This window comes from Mauremys reevesii, linkage group 3 (genome assembly GCF_016161935.1).
Source record: "Mauremys reevesii isolate NIE-2019 linkage group 3, ASM1616193v1, whole genome shotgun sequence".
Lineage (NCBI taxonomy): Eukaryota > Metazoa > Chordata > Testudines > Geoemydidae > Mauremys > Mauremys reevesii.
The window spans coordinates 135,599,886-135,618,215 of record NC_052625.1 but is presented as its reverse complement, the minus strand read 5'-3'; the positions used below and the strand labels follow the sequence as shown (position 1 = coordinate 135,618,215).

The 18,330-nt window shown below is 43.8% G+C and overlaps 1 protein-coding gene across 7 annotated transcripts in view; it reads right to left on the bottom strand.

Moving 5' to 3' along the window:
* FAXC (failed axon connections homolog, metaxin like GST domain containing) overlaps positions 1 to 18,330 on the bottom strand; it is a 58,592-nt gene that overhangs the window by 25,203 nt on the left and 15,059 nt on the right. Inside the window, exons 1-3 of one of the 7 annotated variants that reach the window (XM_039532085.1) lie at positions 13,253 to 13,514; positions 11,684 to 12,179; positions 7,600 to 7,735 (exon numbers count right to left, since the gene is read on the bottom strand). In XM_039532085.1, coding sequence (XP_039388019.1) covers positions 7,600 to 7,735; positions 11,684 to 11,946 — 399 coding nt within the window. In that variant the 5' untranslated portion in view covers positions 11,947 to 12,179; positions 13,253 to 13,514. Of the gene's footprint in view, positions 1 to 7,599; positions 7,736 to 10,405; positions 10,573 to 11,683; positions 12,180 to 12,338; positions 12,718 to 13,252; positions 13,515 to 18,330 lie in introns of those variants that run through there. The other 6 variants (XM_039532089.1, XM_039532090.1, XM_039532088.1 and 3 more) reach the window with 6 other exon arrangements.

Genomic DNA, 18,330 nt, shown 5'->3' with positions numbered 1-18,330 from the left:
CTACAGGATTTTAAAATAGTTTCTATTGGACCCTATTAAATAGATATACAGTACTGTTGGTTTAATCTCAATTAAACGCCACAGGACTGTTCCATTAGGGTTTTTTCCCCTTATGCCAAAAATATTGATATTTTGGGCATTTGCTGTTAACTTTTATAAAATATAATTGCATAATTTTCTTTACTGCAATAGTTTAAATAAATATAGCTTGGATTAATAAAAATGAGGAATATTTTATATAATACATGTATGAGTGTGTGTGTGTGTGTGTGTGTGTAAAGAATTACGTTAATGCAACATCCAAGTTTACACATTTTAAACTTAGGAAATGCAAAAGTTAAGATTCTAGAAACAAAGTTGACAAGCATATTACACAGGTAAAATCTGCTGAATCTTAGGTTTCCTAGAGTTTGTTTTTTTAATGTTTTCTTACAATATGATTAAGCAAAGAAAATGGAATATAAGACTTCTATTCATTATCCTGTGATATTTTAAGATACCCTCCATCCCTGGGCAAAATCTCTTATACTACATTATACTGTGTCTGAAGCAAATATCTTTAGGCCCAAAACCTTGATATCTTTAAAGCTGCTACTAATTGTTATAAAATATTTACCGAACTCTCACTTAAGAACCAGTCCACTGCAAAGAACAGTGAGTGGCCATGGTATTGGCATGTCAAAACTAATAAATCCGCCCTAGTACATTAACTTTAACTGTAATCTACAAAGCAATTGTCACAAGAGCCCATGGGAAGCTCATTTTATATAGACAGAATTTACAAACTGAATAGCATTGAAAGACATTTTGGGGCCCTTTTACAGTGATAACCAGGAATAATTAAGCCTAATATTTCCAATTACTGCAGTTTGTGTTGTGTCCTTTGTATCTATTTTTTTAAAACTAGATCTTAACATATCTTATATAAATATAACGTTTCTGTTGCCTTTATACTTTGTCAGACTGTAAAAAAAAAATCCATGTATTTCAAAAATTCTATTTTACAGAAAACCCCTGATCCCAAAACTGGTTCCTTCAAACCAAACTCTACAGAGAACATCATCAAAGTTCAACACCCGGCATAAAAACCTTTTGCTACATTATAACATTCACAGACACCAACAAAGCAATCAGGCCAGATCAAGATGGCTTGGGAAGAGAAAGCAATCAGTGGCAACGTTTAGCACAGGACGACTGGCAAAGCAAAGCTTATATTCAACAAGCAAACACATTGGCTCAAAATAGAACAGTGACTTGTTGACAGTGGTCAATAAAAATGGACAAGGAATTCTAGCAACAAGTGAATTTCTTGATGGTTCAGAAGTCAGGCAGGCTCAAAAATGTCCTCGCCACATTGTGTGGCCTGAAAGGTGCCACAGTGCTGACGGAAGACAAAGGAAGGGTAGAAATGGGAGGCACATTCTCCTTTAAAGGTCTATACACCCGTAGGGCACAGGCAGCACCAGCTGCCAACATATACTAAATGCAAGAAATGCCAGCAAAATTGATGTGTAAATGTCACCTTCTGCTTCTCTATTATATTTATATCTGGAGGGAGGGGGAGAAACATTGGATAAATTCACCAGATAATCGCTCTCCAGTGACCATTAAAATGTGTGCTGCAGGGAGTAGCAAATGATCCAGTTCAAAACTGTGCTGTCTGCTATTGTCCAGCTAACCGGAGTTTCTAAGAAGTTCTAAAGGTTCCTCAGTAGCTTAATTCCATCTTTTTTTAATCCTCCTTTTCTCTGAGGGTGTGTCTACACTTGGAGCTGGAGGTGCGATTCACAGCTTGAGGAGACATACCCACGCTAGCTGTGATCCAGCTAGTGGACTACAGTGTAGCTGTGGAGGTGAAAGCAACAGGAGGGGCTAGCTCTCCTGAATACATACCTGCCATCAGAGGGGTATATACTTGGGCAGCTAATCTCTCCCAACATTCATGCTGCTGCGGATACACTCTACTTTTAGCACTCTAGTTTGATCAGCGCTAGCGTGGGTGTGTCTTCTCAAGCTAAGAATTATGCCCCATGACAAAGCGTAGACATGTCCTTAGAAGCTAAGGTGTGTCTGTGGGTAGCACCAGACTCCTAGTAGGGTGGTAAAAAGAGAATCCTTGCTGCTTCAGAGAGTAGAGTTGCTTCTGCAGTTCAAAGGTACAGTGCCAGCTCGGGAGATAAAACTAGATCTTCAAAAGCACTCAGTGTTGGTCTCACTCTGTTCCCACTGAAGTCAACAGCAAAACTCCTATTATCCCCAGTCATGCTTAAAAGAAGGTTCCCTCTTGCAGAGCAGCCATGGCGTTAGCATGATTCAGCGACAGCTAACACATGGCTAGGTCCCATCAGCACTGCAAGAAAAAAATGGTACTTTAACCATAAGACAAACTGGGAAATAGCTGTATTATTTTTATGAATATGGTACACGCCTCTCTGCGTTTGTCTATGATGGGTACTTGGCTATGGAGTTAGATAAAAAAGAGTTGTTAGAGGAACCAAGAAGGAAAGGTAAAACAATGGAACAGATAGGAGACCTAGAGGGAACAATGAAAAAAGCTGTTTATTAGGGAATACCCCTTACAAGGTAGCCTGAGAACAGTTTATTCTTCCCAAGGCTAAATCTAGGATCAGAAGGAGGATACCAATTATTAGAGGACCCTGGGCCTAGAAAAGGGCTGGGGTTCAGTGAGTGGCCAGACACTGCCCAGGAAGTGTCAGTGAGAGCTGGCAAGGAAAGAGAGAGAGAGAGAGAGAGAGCAATCAGTTCCTCCCAGCCAGAGATGGGGATTAGCTGGACTGAGGGAAATTTACAAAAGTTGGCAAGAATAGACTAAGATGTAAGTAAGAACGAGGCATACAGGCCTTTTATTGTTTGTACCCTTTGCTCTACATGCTTTCTACCTTTGGAGGAAGGAATAAATACAGCTTTGTTTTGAAGCTGCTGATTCTGAGTCACTTTAATCAACTTGCTCGTCACAGGTCCCCAGAAAGAAAGGGCTGGCAGGTGCCAATGCCAAGGGAAGTTGGGCCTGTTGGATTAGCACAGTGGGGAAAAGGGGGCTACAGCCCATAGACCCCAAATAAGAGTGGCTGGCCTACATGGTTCCACCCAGAGTGAGGTGCAGGGAGCCAGGCCTGTCACCCACTGGGTACACTCAAGAGGTACTAGAAGGCGTCTAAGGCACATTTGCCCTGTAACTATAACAAACCATGCCAGGAGACAACCATGGTCTAACTCGGTCCCTCCAGCACTGCTGGTTTTACAATGTTTATGGGACCCAACAAAGTACGGTGCTTTAATTTACACTGGGAAAGGGGCCCTCTAAAACCTGCAGGGCTAGAATCTTTCTTTCCTTGTAAATAAAAGCTTAGATTTGGGGAGGGGGAGCAGAGAGAGGCAAAAATCTCTAAATCCTCAAACCCCATAGAAGTTTGTATATCGGCAGTCAGATTCCATTGTCTCAGCCAGTGAGATTGTTGGACAGCTCCCTGCGACTACATTTATAAGGAAGCTGCCCCAAGCAGCATCTTGTGAAACACAAGGAAAGGTAGGTTCCTCCAGGGCCAGCAGCAAAGACTTTGTTAGCTAAAAGGTCTGTCTTTGTCCCTTCCTGTCAACAGTTTAGCTGGGATAAATTCTGCCTTTAAACCCCATGCAGCCCCATAGATTTCAACCCAGGGACTGAACATTAGGCAATTTGGGGGTCATGGTAGAAAATTTTCCCTCCTGATTAAACTTTTTAAAAGTTTATTAAAACTTCAGCTAGGTTTCCAAGTAACCTGCAGCCCCTGCAGTAACATCTGTTCCAGCAGGCCCAGATACACAATACACAGGGGAGGTTTAGGGTATGTTTACACAGCAATTAAACACCCACAGATGGCCCAGGTCTGCTGACTTGGGCTTGCAGGGCTCGGGCTGCAGGAATGTAAGATTGTGGTGTAGAGGTTTGGGTTCAGGCTGGAGCTCAAGCTCTGGGACCTGCAAAGGGGGATGGTCCCAGAATCTGGGCTCCAGCCCAAGCCCAAATGTCTACAATGCAATTTGACAGCCCCATGATCCCAAGTCAGCTGTGGATGAGGGTAAAGCAGTGAGGGTGTTATTCCTTCACTTTAGCAAAGCTTTTGATACGGTCTCCCACAGTATTCTTGCCAGTAACTTAAAGAGGTATGGGCTGGATGAATGGATTGTAAGGTGGATAGAAAGCTGGCTAGATCATTGGGCTCAACAGGTAGTGATCAATGGCTCCATGTCTAGTTGGTAGCCGGTATCAAGTGGAGTGCCCCAAGGGTAGGTCCTGGGGCTGGTTTTGTTCAATATCTTCATTAATGATCTGGAGGATGGCATGGATTACACCCTCAGCAAGTTTGCAGATGACACTAAACTGGGAAGAGTGGTAGATACACTGGAGGGTAGGGATAGGATACAGAGGGACCTAGACAAATTAGAAGATTAGGCCAAAAGAAATCTGATGAGGTTCAACCAGGACAAGTGCAGAGTCCTGCACTTAGGATGGAAGAATCCCATGCACTGCTGCAGACTAGGGACCGAGTGCCTAGACAGCAGTTCTGCAGAAAAGGATCTAGGGGTTACAGTGTACAAGAAGCTGGATATGAGTCAACAGTGTGCCCTTGTTGCCAAGAAGGCTAACGGCATTTTGGGCTGTATACGTAGGAACGTTGCCAGCAGATCGAGGGACATGATCATTCCCCTCTATTCGGCATTGGTGAGGCCTCATCTGGAGTACTGTGTCCAGTTTTGGGCCCCACACTACAAGAAGAATGTGGAAAAATTGGAAGGAGTCCAGCGGAGGGCAACAACATTATTACGGGGCTGGAGCACATGACTTATGAGGAGAGGCTGAGGGAACTGGGATTATTTAGTCTTCAGAAGAGAAGAATCGGGGGGGGGAGATTTGATAGCTGCTTTCAACTACCTGAAAGGGGGTTCCAAAGAGGATGGATCTAGACTGTTCTCAGTGGTAACAGATGACAGAACAAGTAGTAATGGTCTCAAGTTGCACTGGGGAGGTCTAGGTTGGATATTAGGAAACGCTATTTCACTAGGAGGGTGGTGAAGCACTGGAATGGGTTACCTAGGGAGGTGGTGGAATCTCCTTCCTTAGAGGTTTTTAAGGCCCAATTTGACAAAGCCCTGGCTGGGATGATTTAGTTGGGGATTGGTCCTGCTTTGAGCAGGGGGTTGGACTAGATGACCTCCTGAGATCCCTTCCAACACTAATATTCTATGATTCTATGAATGGGCCAGCAGTGGATGTTGAATTGCTATGTAGACATATCCTAAGAGTGCATGGTGTACTCAACTGACCTGACTGGAGAACACCAAGAAAAGACTGCTGTCATGCTCCTGTGCAGGGCTGAGACAAGCATAGCCTTACACACACTTGACGTGCTAAGTGGTGGTAGGAAAGTAGATATGATCATGCAAAGTCTCTGTATGGCCAGAGGAAAGAGGACTGTGCCACATGCTTCCTTCCAACTGCATGTAAAAATCCAGAGTAAGTACAGTGCAAAATAAAGCTGGTTGAGGGTGCATGTGTTGGAGACAACACTAGCAGACCCTGGGCAGAGGGCAGCATAGCACAGCCTCCTGCTAAAAAGGAAGATTCTTAGAGTAGCATGTGTGTGATTGTCCCCTGACAATGGGCAGTTGCAAAAATGCCTGTGCTCAGTACACACATGATGCACTCCCCATGGGTCAGGATTCAGTGCCAGGGCACAACAGCTATTGAGATCTACACACCAGCTGTGTGGAAGGCAGGTCTGCCCACTCTGAACCAGCCCATTCGATAGTGCCCCTGTCACTGGCCATTATCAGCATCCATCACACACTGCAGCCAGGACCACTGATGCCTCCTGCCAGCCAGACCTACCTCCTATGGCATAGAGGGCCCCAATACACACATTCCTAGAACAGGATGTCCAGGGGGTGTATCATATACATGGTAAGTAATATTCCTTTAAAAATTGCAGAACCATGGGATAAGCTGCTTTTATATTGTAATTTTGTCAGCCTCACCTGCCTTTCTGCCCACTACTCCACCTTCACTAGAGCTATTTTAATCATTCCAAACCTGCTTAACCAACCAATTGCAAAGAAAAGACAACCCGCCAAAAATATGTTTGTCCCTGCAAACAGCAATTTCATCCCTAAATTACAATTCAGCCTCAAATTGGTCGGAGATGTCAGAGGGGCTTTTGCCCATGCTGCACCTATGATATGTTTAAAGTTCACTATCTTGTGAGCTGTGCCAGCTGGACCTGGGAGGCATATATCCTTGGGAGGCCAGGAATTTCCTCCTTTCCAGTACAATACTTGGTTCTAGTGCAGGAAAATCACAAGATAATGGACATTAAAACCAGACATGACTTTTTTTAAAACTATTTTAGTTACTCTTAAAGGGTTCTAAGGTATATCAGTTATCATTTTTCTTTACCTCAGATGCCCATACGTGTTCACTATTCTATTCATAGCAGTAAAGCAGCAGAGTTTTGCTGGGGGTGGATACCAACAACAATAAAAATAAAAATACTCTAAATAACATTTCTAAAAAATAAAAAAATCCTGCCAGCTACATGGCAAAACCAAAATAATTTTCATAGCAGTGTGATATAAAAGTGTTACTGGAACCCATCTGAGATGACCACACAATGTACTCATGGCTCCACTACTTGTGAATAATGTAGTCATCCCAAAACGTCTACCAATAAAACAAACATTTATACCACATTGTACCATCATGTATTTTTATCATATTATTAAGCATTCGTATAGTCCATTTTAAATTTACACGCAGAAAAAGGTATGTTCTCTGCCTCAGCGAGCTGACAAACATATATATTATAAAATGTAAAACAGCTCTGTTAAAACTGCAACAATGGAGTGTGAGCTTATACAGTGGCCTGGTGGCTAGATCTTGACTTAACAGAGTGGAAAGTCCGAATACATTTCCCAGTCTCCTGTCTCTCAATCCCTGGTTTACTTTGGGATTCATTCCATGGAGAAAGACAGTGCCTCAACAGCAACCCATCCACTATTAAGAAAGGGCATTCATGGGCTCTGCAAGCAATCCTGTCCTCCTCAGCGAGGAGGGCAGTGTCTGCAATGAAAGGCCAAATGCAGGATTTGTCACTATTCTATTAGGAGAGCATAGAAGAGACACCCTCAAAGGAAAGGAAAAAAAATGGCAACAGCTTAAATTTGCTCTATTAACATAGCAGACCTGGTAGGTAAATAAAACTAAACAACATTTAATTTTAGAGCAAACCCAGTCCATTATGTAGCATTATATGAACCCTGAGCCACTCCAAAAGTTCATTTCCCCAAAAATTAAATTTTCAATTGCCATCAAGCAATGAAATCTGGAATAGTGCTTGAATGTTTAGACCAACCAACTTATGTTAGGTCTACCTTGAAGATCACAGACCAAAACTTCACTATAGTGATAAGTGTGTATCTAGCTAGCTATGTGTGTACATATACACTTCTCTTGGATATGATAGATATTTCCCCTGCATATTTAGTATTGTGTGTTACTATAGTTAACCATAATGTAAAGGGAAACAGTGCACTCAAGTTTACCTGGTAGGGTAAATCAGCCATCCTTAAATAAGTTTCCATTTTCAAACAAAAAGGAGATAAACTGGGAACACCATTGTTAGGTCTTGAAAATTGATGCAGTATAATAGCATCTTTGGAATCAACCTCTTGCTCTTTCCTGGCAAAACAAAACAGAATTAAAAGAAACCCAGATTACAGCATGTGCCACATATCAATATATTAAGTGCATGAAGGAGCGAGAATGGCTGAGGCAAAACATTTTGTCCTCCCTTTAATAGGTTATTGTAATTCTTTATTCATCAAGTCTGAAATCACTAAAAAGCACTTACATTGCAGGAGCAGGATTCAGACAGGAAGCTTAGTTAATTCTATGTTGGAGAGACCAAAAAATCTTGCAAACCTTAGGCAATAAGCCCAGGCTCGTTGACTAAAATAAATAAGCAAGCAATGAAGCCTGAATCTGCCCTGCCTTGTGCCTCATGTAGTCACTTAGGGCTTGTCTACATGGTGCCTTAGTCCACACTAGCTAGGGTGTGAATTTTAATGTGCACTAGCATGTTGCACGCTACCTGGCCTGTGTGGACCCTGCTGGCACACATTAAAAGTTCTCTTGTTCTGGGTAGCATATTACTGTTTGAAATGGGACTATATTAACATGCACTAGCGAACTTTTAGTGCATGTCAGTAGGGTTCATACAAGCCAGTTAGTGTGCAGAATGTTAGTATGAACTAAAATTGACACCCAAGCTTGTGTGGACTAAGGCAGGGGTTCGCAACCTTTTTTCATTTGCGAACCCCTAAAAAATTTCAGATGGAGGTGAAGACCTCCTTGGAAATTTCAAATCGAGGTGCAGGCCCCTTTGGAAATCTATTGTCTGTTAATATAGTTGAATTCTGTTTTCAGTCTAAGTCTTTTACTGACCCCTTAGACAAAGTGAGTGTAAAATGCTCTGACTTTGCTGTGGTAGGGGTTTTCAGGCACTCTGCACAGTTATAAATGACAACACAAGGGGTGAGGCAATGTAAAACCAGGCCCTGCAGATCTACTTCCTTCAGTTAAGGGCCTTAAAGAAAAAAGAGGCTCTCTTGAAGAACATGATCAACTCAAGCATAGTTCCAGCCCTCAAATATGCCATTCACCTCCACTGTCTGTAAACAGGTCATTATCCTTGGCCTTGTTCTCTGTTCTTTGTATCTTCTCCCGTTGTACATGTGTCCATTACCACCTCTGCACTTGACTGCCCAAATACCCCACTGCCTTGACTCCACCCTGTGGAAGCTTTCATCCCTTCTCGCCTCAACTATTTTAACTCTCATCTCTATGGCTTCTCAAGATCCATGTTCTCCTAACTCCAGAATATCCCGGAGACTGCTGCCTCCCTTCTCCCATCTACAGAGACTCACAGCCACATCACCCCTGCTGTCAACAACTCCAATGGCTATTCATTCATTTCAGGATCCAATTCAAAATGTCCCATTCATGGTTCTCAAAGCCCACCATGGACTTGTTCCAATCTACCTCCTGGACTTGGGACCAAACTTTTGCTCTCAATTACACTAAGGCAAATCAAGAGGATACCAAAGGATTTACACTAGTGTAACCGAGAGCAGAATTTGACCCAAGCTCCATGAGATCCATCAAAGTCAATGTAGCTGTACAGGTGTAAAACTGGAGCAAGTCAAAGGAGTAAGAAGGCCCATTGTCTTTTAAGCACACTCCTGCACCTCTGGCACTTGTCTAGCACTGGCATGTTATCTGTGCCTTCACACAAATTTGCAACTGCTAGTGTAAAAGCCTTCTGCTCTGATGCTTCTGCCATCTCTAATAGTGTTTCAGTTTCCATTCACCTCATCCAGTCTTCATCTCTGTTGATTTCTTATCTAAAAACATATCTGTTCTTCTTTGCTCTGGCCTGTAAATTTCTCTTACGGTAACTGCTTTTGGTTATTGACTTTAAGGGAGATTTTCATAGGCACATGTGTCAAAGGGAGTGAGGTGCTTACTGGCTCTTTATGTCTTTGGAAATCACCCCCTTTATGACTCCGGGCCTTAACTGAATCATCACACACTATCTTGATACAATACATTGTGTTGAATAGTTTCAGTCTGTGAAGCATTTGGGATATATTGTCCATGAAAGATGCTGTACAGAATAGGGTTGCACTGCACATCACAGACAGTAGCCCATGCAGTTTTGGTTAACCTGATGATGATGATTTTAACCTCTCAAAAATGAGCTCTGAACGGCCAGAGATTATGTTAGTTTGCTTTGCTTTTAAAAATTTGGCCACTAGCAATTGCAATTTGACTGCCAAATTTGACATATTTTCAAATGTCTGATTTTAAATCATTTAATACATTCATCATTCATCATTCATTCATGCCCGTCACCCCAACCGCATGGGCCACAAACAACAGATCCATAGTCTCTTCTTCCTCCTCATTCATAGCATCCTTTTATATACTGTACATATTGAAACATTCAAACACAGATTTAACATTGCTAGTAGCCTGTGCAGATGGCACTTATTTGCTGAACCTGTAAATCACATCTACACATTTCTCCAGAAAATTTAGTATCTTTTAAAATATGGCTCTGTGAAGTAATTTCATTCTGTAAATCTCTCCTAAGAATAGAGGCAAGATAATCTATGAAATTTAAATTTTAAAAACATCCCCGAATTCAAGTATTTTCCAAGAATTATGTTTATACAGTTATTTATTGTAAGCTGAATTAAAATAAGCGCATAAAATATATAAGGCAAATATATCTTTCAGTGCTAGTGTTATTCAAAGGTTATCAATGGCAACGTTATTTTTGTTTACCTTATGTTGTGCATGGCAGCTCATTAGTACAGGGCTACTTTGATCCTTTATTTCTTTATAAATGTTGTATCCAGAAATAACTTCTATATTTTGCCATTGTTTATATTACACAGCTGTCTTGTGCAACGATCATAGTAACCAGTTAGGACCCAGTTATGCAGTCCTCACTGAAATCAATGAGAGACTTAGCTGAGTAAGAAGGGAAGGCTGGGGCCCATAGAGGTCTGAAGTTCATCTCCATTCCATTTTCATAATGTTAGTCTCCACCATACGTCTATGGTGTACATATCTCAAATCCCCTGAGATTGTTCTCATTGATTTCTTTAAAACAGTGTACTGGTAACATATCACCTCTGTTGTGGATATTATATTTCCAGGTACATCCTTGGGAAATCAGTAGTTAAAGCCACCATTTTATGAGATGATTTACTATCCTTGTAAACAAACTGCAGCACCATATGCAACTGTTTACTTCAGATCTCAGTCTATGACAAACATACTCCTGTGTCTATTCCTGCTCTCATGATCCCTATTAGTCACACCATTATGAAGCTAGAGATCATAACCAGACACAATACTACATTGAAAACAATTGTGGCTTCTTCTTATTTCCAAGAGATCTTGTATAACCAGTTGATGCTGCATCATTTTAAATATGCATTTTCATATTAGATTTTTGAGCAACCCCAAAAAAGCACTGACCAGTATGTTTAATTTGATGCTGAGGTTTATTATGCAGAGTTGTCTTATTTAAACATACTGGTAGTTTGGTTGAAGATGGTTTAATACATGACAATCTATTAAACAATTTTTTGCAAACCAGCTAAAATGGCAAGATCTGAGGGTAAGGTGGGTCCATGATAAAGGTAGTTCTTGTTTTAAAGCCCACTGGTTTAATTCTGAGCCTCTGTCCTTAAAACACAGGCCAGACAAGTCAGATGTTTCCAGATAAGGCTAAAACTCTCTCTGAAAAGAGCCCTGTGGTTGATCCCCCTAGTACCTATGACACTTGGGTTTTAAGAATGATGTATCTATTGCTGTGACATTAATCCTTACAGAGGTGAAGCTCTGAAATGCCCAGTAAAAACAATTACAAAAGACTCCTGATTTCTGCCTTGCTCGTCGCTATTGTGTCAGTTTCTCAAGGGCTGAAGGTCGAGTACAATGCATTCCCATCAGATCAGCACTGTCTCATTATTTCCTATTCCCATTGCAGCGTCTATTCCAAATACTCCCTGCTGCAGCCTGCCCCACGCTCTCTCTCTCCCTGTCTCTCACCTAATTGCCAGGAGTTCATGTAGCAGATACGCCGCGGCAGCGAGCAGGGCTCCCCCAGTCAAATAAAGGGTTTTCTTCCACCACGAATCAGAACCCAGCCCTGCCATGATCCCACCGTAATCCTGCCAAGGGAAAGCGATGATGTCCCCATAAAAGGAGAAGTGCTCTTCGGACCCTGCACACCAGCCGAGGGTGAGGCTCTGATTCCGGCTCAGCTCAACCACACAGGACCTGGAGGAGGCAAAACCAACACCCCAGTGCATGCTGCGCGTTGCCTGCTGCTCCCTTTCCCCCCGCCGCTCGCCGGGGCAGTCTGCATGGGCAAGGGCTGCTTGGAGCCAGCCGGCGCGCTCAGCTCAGCGGCGGGCCAGGAGGGGATGGAGCAGCGGTGCTGGGTCTCCGTGGTGATCTCTGCAGCAGCAGCAGCCGCCTCCTTCTGCAGCTGCCTCTCGCCTTTGTCTCTTCGCATCCAGGAGGCTGGGTGATGTCATTGCTCCTGGGAGTATCAAAATACCGGGGCAGTAAAAATCACCCCCCTCTCTCCTTTCCCCTTCCTGTCCTCCCCCACAGATAGGCTTAGCCTCGTCCGAAAAGCAGCCCTTCTCTCCCCATCAGCGCGGGCCAGGGAAGGGCACAGGAAAAGGGCAAAACTCACCTAGAGCTATAGGGACATGCTGGCATTTGCTACTAGGCGGAGGGGGGAGGATCCAGATTAATGGCTGGATTGGAAAGATTTACTCTCTAGGGGGAGGAAGCAGCTTTCTGCTCTGATAGCTAATTTCCCCCCCGAAGCTATAATTACATTACACAGTTAGCCTGGAACAGGTCACATGTTTAGGCTTTAGCTTGAGAAAATGGAAATCAACCCTTGTTGTGTGTTTTATCTGGTAAACAAACCTGACTGCAATCTACCCTCGTTTGGGTTGTCAGTAAAGACCTGCCAGCTGCATCCCTACCCTTGCAATGTGCATTGGAACAGGTAGCAAGGCTAGGGTTTGGGTTTTTTTAAATGTTAAATACCTCCCAATAAGTGTGCTAGATGGGCATCTAGCATAATTGCACCTCTTGCCATGTATGAAGAACCATGTCATTTATAAACATATAGCAGGGAATTCTGAATGACCAGCTGTGCCATTCTGCAGAATCATAGGAATGACCTATTTTGTAGGTGCAGCTGTGGATACATCCATGCATAGTAGGAATACATGCAGATTTTGTGGATGCCGTTTAGACAACTGTGTCTAAAACTCAGGGGTGAAATCCTGGACCCACTGAAATCACTGCATGTTGTACATCTAGTCTTTCATTGCTGTTTAAGTCCATCATTTAAAACATCAATGGTTATACAACACAGTCATAGAGTTTAAGACCAGACAGGACCGCCACATCATCTAGTCTGGCCTCCTGAGCTCACAAGTGAGCCCTGCACCCTACCATCACAAGCAACCCCCACCATACAATTACACTCATAAATTTGTCCAGCTCTCATTTAAAACTAATTAATTTTTAGCCCCTCCCTCTCCTATTGGGAGGCTGTTCCAGAACCTCACTTCTCTGGTGGTTAGATACCTTTTGATTTTCAGCCTGAATTTTTTCATAGCCAGTCTATATCCACTTGGTCTTGTGCTAACTTTGTCTGTAGGCTTAAATAGCTCTTCACCATCCCTAGTATTAACTCCCCCTAATATATTTATAAAGAGCAATCATATCCCTTTTCAACCTTCTTTTTGCTAGACTAAACAAACCAGGCTCTTCCAGTCTGCTCTCATAAGATAGGCCCTTCTTTCCCCTGATCATTCTAGTAGCTCTTCTCTGCACCTGTTCCAGTTTAAATTCATCTTTCTTGAACACAGAACCAGAATTGTACACAGTATTCCAGAATTGTACACAGAACCAGAATTGTACACAGTATTCCAGAATTGTACACAGAACCAGAATTGTACACAGTATTCCAGAATTGTACACAGAACCAGAATTGTACACAGTATTCCAGATAAGGTCTTACCAGTGCCTTGTACAACGGCATTATTACTTCTCTATCTCTACTGGAAATACCTCTAATATATCCTAGGATCGCATTTGCCTTTTTTTCATAACTACATCACATTGCTGGCTCATACTCATCCTGTTAGCAACCTACACACCCAGGTCTCTCTCCTGCTCTGTCACCAGGGCTGCCGAGAGCGGGTTCAGGCCCCAGTGAAAAAAAATTTTCGGGCCCCTCAGCCAGGACAGATCAGCTAAACAGGGCTGATGAAGCCAGGGAAGCTGGGCCCCGGGCCCCCTTCTGGACCGCCGAACCCCGGTAATTTGTACTGGTTTCCCCCCCACCTCGTCGGCCCTGTCTGTCACTTCCAAATGATGAGCCCCAGGCTGGCAGCAGAAGTTCTTATTATTAGACCCTAAATAAATGACATAGCATTTTGTACTATTGAATTTCATTTAATTTCTGTCACTCCCATCTTCAAGGTCACTCAAATCTTCCTATATAATATTCCGATCCTCCTCTCTATTGACAATGCCTCCCAACTTTGTATCATCAGCCAATTTCATTAGCACTCTCCTCCTTTTTGTGCCATAGTCATTAATAGAAATATTGAATAAGATTGGTCCTAAGACCGATCCTTGAGGAACTCCACTAGTAACCTCCTTCCTGTCTGATAATTCACCTTTCAGCACAACTCATTGCCTTCTCTCCTTTAACCAATTCCTAATCCACTTTACAATGCTTGTACTGATCCTCATCTTCCCATGTGCTACTGTCAGATGATCTACTGAAGTCCAAGTACATTAGACCTACCGCACTTCCCTTATCGAAAAAATCAGTTATTTTCTAAAAGAATGTTTCTTAGTATTCAGTTGTTCTTCAATTTCTCCATAAAGGATCTGGGATCCCAAGCCTCTACTATTCAACTCCAGCTGGTCACAAGCTACCATACCATAAAATTGTGGCACCTGGATTTATTAAAAAAATACACTTATGATCAATTTAGAATATACCAGTTCTAATTTTTCTGTCATTTCGAGGCTTGCAAATGGTAACTAAGAAACATAAGTTTAAAAGGCTAAAGGATACAAAAATAGTCTCAATATAATTTTAAAACTAAAAAGTGTTCTAGAATAACTTTTCTGCAATAAGATACAAAAAATACAAGGTATCATAAGGTGGTATAGAGATTTTACTGTCACTCATTCAGGATGAACTGTATAGATCTCCTGTAACTTTAAACTAGGGCTGTCAAGTGATTAAAAAAATTAATCGTGATTAATTGCACAATTAATCACACTGTTAAACAATAATAGAATACCATTTATTTAAATATTTTTGGATGTTTTCAACATTTTCAAATACATTGATTTCAATTATAACACAGAATACAAAGTGTACAGTGCTCACTTTATATTTATTTTTGATTACAAGTATTTGCACTGCAAAAAAATAAAAGAAATAGTATTTTTCAATTCACCTCATACAAGTACTGTAGTGCAATCTCTTTATCATGAAAGTTGAACTTACAAATGTAGAATTATGTACAAAAAAACTGTATAAAAAATAAAACAATGTCAAAATTTTAGAGCCTACAAGTCCACTCAGTCCTACTTCTTGTTCAACCAATTGCTCATACAAACAAGTTTGTTTACATTTGCAGGAGATAATACTGCCCACTTCTTGTTTACAATGTCACCTGAAAGTACTTGTATGAGGTGAATTGAAAAATACTATTTCTTTTGTTTATCATTTTTACAGTGCAAGTATTTGTAATAAAAAATAATATACACGTTGATTTAAATTACAACACATAATACAATATATATATGAAAATATAGAAAAACATCCAAAATATTTAATACATTTCAATTGGTATTCTATTGTTTAACAGTGTGATTAAAACTGCGATTAATCATGATTAATTTTTTAAATCACAATTAATTTTTTGAGTTAATCACGCGAGTTAACTGCAATTCATCGACAGCCCTACTTTAAATCGATTACCACATGGGAAGCCTTGGGTGCACAAAGATTGTAGGATCAAGATCTTAGCCTGCATATAATATACAACAGACCTGCTTCTCCCATTAGATAAGATAGCCCTAATATTCCCCTGCTAATGGCATCATCACTAAAGAAAAGCATATAGCTAATTATTTACCAAATACTGTTGTCCACAGAGCTGGCCCCAGACAACTGCCATGAATTTAGATACTTGTTCATATCATCACAAAAAAGAGTTACTCTTAAAATTACAAGATTCTTAACATTGATGAAACGATATTCAGTGTTCAATAGGAACATACCAGATAGCTGTCACAGTGCTGGAGCTGTTTTACCTCATGCATACGGGATAGATTAGACAACATAGAAGCAATTGAAAGAATTGAAATCCCTAATGTTAAATCTGCCATAATTATTCATCACTCAGAACTAGAAGTAGGCTAAGCAGTAAAGTTCATATCCAGATATCAGATTCATAACCTGATTCCCAACCAAACCTCTTCGAAGTTTGGGAATGTTTGGATCCAAGGTTTTGGTTATGCTCACTGTAGAGAAAAGGAACAGCTGTGAAGTTCAGAGCTGTATCCAAACTGCCTCAAAATTCAATGGTGTTTGGATACAGGCTCATTTTTATTCAGCCATATAAGCAAGAGCAAGTGTCTGTGCTTAACCTACATTTAATAGGAGTGATATCATATTCCATCTGCCTTTTCCTGCAGTAATTCTTCACAGTTTTTCATTTTAATCCCCATTCTTTAAGTTTTATTATTTATTTGTATTGTGGTAGCACCAAGTGGCCCCAGTCATCGATCAGGATAAGACGGTTACTCACCTGTAGTAACTGGTGTTCTTCGAGATGTGTTGCTCCTATCCATTCCATGTAGGTGTGCGCGCCGCGTCTCGCTCTCCTCTTACATTTTTACCTAGCAGCTCCGGCGGGCGGCGGCGCCCCTGGTGGCGCGGCCATGCGGCGCGTATATACCCCCCCGCCCCGCCCGTCCGCTCCTCAGTTCCCTTCCGGCTATCTATTCCGACGGGGGGGAGAGGGGAGGGGATAGAAACGACACATCTCGAAGAACACCAGTTACTGAGGTGTAGAAACCGTCTTTTCTTTCTTCTTCTTATCCATTCTCCCATTCCATGTGAAGGTGATTCCCACTGCGGTCGGGCGGTGGGGAATGAGAGAGCGGTGGGGAGCGGGGCGACGCCCGAGGCGAGAGACTGCTGCTCTCTGCTGCACAGCGTGTGTGGGAGGCGTAAGGTGGACTGAAGGACAGGTGGCGGCTCGACCAGATGTCAGGGGGGGGATGTGGGGGCGTGCGGCGCGGCGGCGTGCGCGTGCTCTCGGCGTGAGTGTGCGGGGGTCGCGGGGCGGCGGGCGTGCGCAGGCATGCAGGATGTCACAGGATCAAGCCAGGAAGAGAAAAAGAAGAATGAGGCGCGGCTGAAAGAGGCTGCAAGAGAGTTCGACAAGAGCGAAGGAAGAGCCGGAAGGAAGAGGGCCCGGAGGGTAAGGGGCGGGTCCAAGCGGTGTGCGGTGTGGAGGCTGGCTGAGGTGGAGGCTGCGCGTGAGGCTGCTGAAGAAGATGGGCGAAGATCTCCTGAAAGAAGATGATTAAGAAGGCCGGAAGGTGCGATTTGGAGGCGTTGGAAGGCGGATGCGGGATAAGCGGTCAGCGGGCGGGGCGCGCGCGGGGGAAGTTCGGCGGCGGCGCGGCGCGTCTGCGGGTCTGATGGACCACGATGATGGGGGCCGAGGAGGGTTGAGCGAGAGATGGGCGCAGGGCCAGGGGGGGGAGGCGGCGCAGGGCGAGGGAGAGAGCCAGATCCCAGGTTCGAGGCCACGTAGCGGGGGGCGCGGAAGGCGGGTAAGGCGTATGCGGGCGACCGAGGGCGAGCGGGGGGCGGAAAACAGCGGGCCGAAGAGCCGAGGGGGTGGCGGCGCGCGCCAGAGAGCGAGGTGCCAGCGGCCTCGCGAGAGCCGGTAGTCTTTCAGGGGAGAGTACCAGAGAGTTGGATCGGGACTGAGGGGACCGGGGAGGGAAGGGCGTGATAGGGCGCACAGGCAGGCACTTCCACTTTTGGGTAGAGGTACCAGCTAGTTCGGTGGTGTGCTGGCCTTTCAGCGAACAGCCGACGCGCGCTCGACCGCCAGGAACCAGTCCGTCGGTCAACCACCAGGGAACCAGGGCGTAGGTGTTGCGGTGACAAAGCCTGCCGAGGGGCTGGGGTCCTGGTCCCGGGGAGATGTAGAAGCATAGGGGTAGGGGATCGATCCGCGATCGATAGCAGCAGGAGGGCGGCCGCGCGCCGCCCAGGCGGGGCGGCGGCGGCGGCGCGCGCCTTGTCCCCGTAGGCTGGCAGTAGCAGGCAGGGGAGAAGGAGCGGGCGGGGAAGGCAAGGGGAATGAGAGACCGCGGGGAGATGGAGCATCGGAGATGGAGGAGTCCTGGAGTCAGCTGAGACAAACCAAAACACTTCCTGTTGGTGGTCCTGGAGGCGGTCACGGCTTGGGAAATCATCCCACCCTTTGGAAGATGGGGCCGGTGGGCCCGGAGGACAAGGCTGGGGAGCGAAGGACCGGAGCGGAGGTTGCGGCCAGCGCGTTCTGCAGAAAGAACACAAGAAAGAAGCGCGAGAGCCGAGTGGGGCA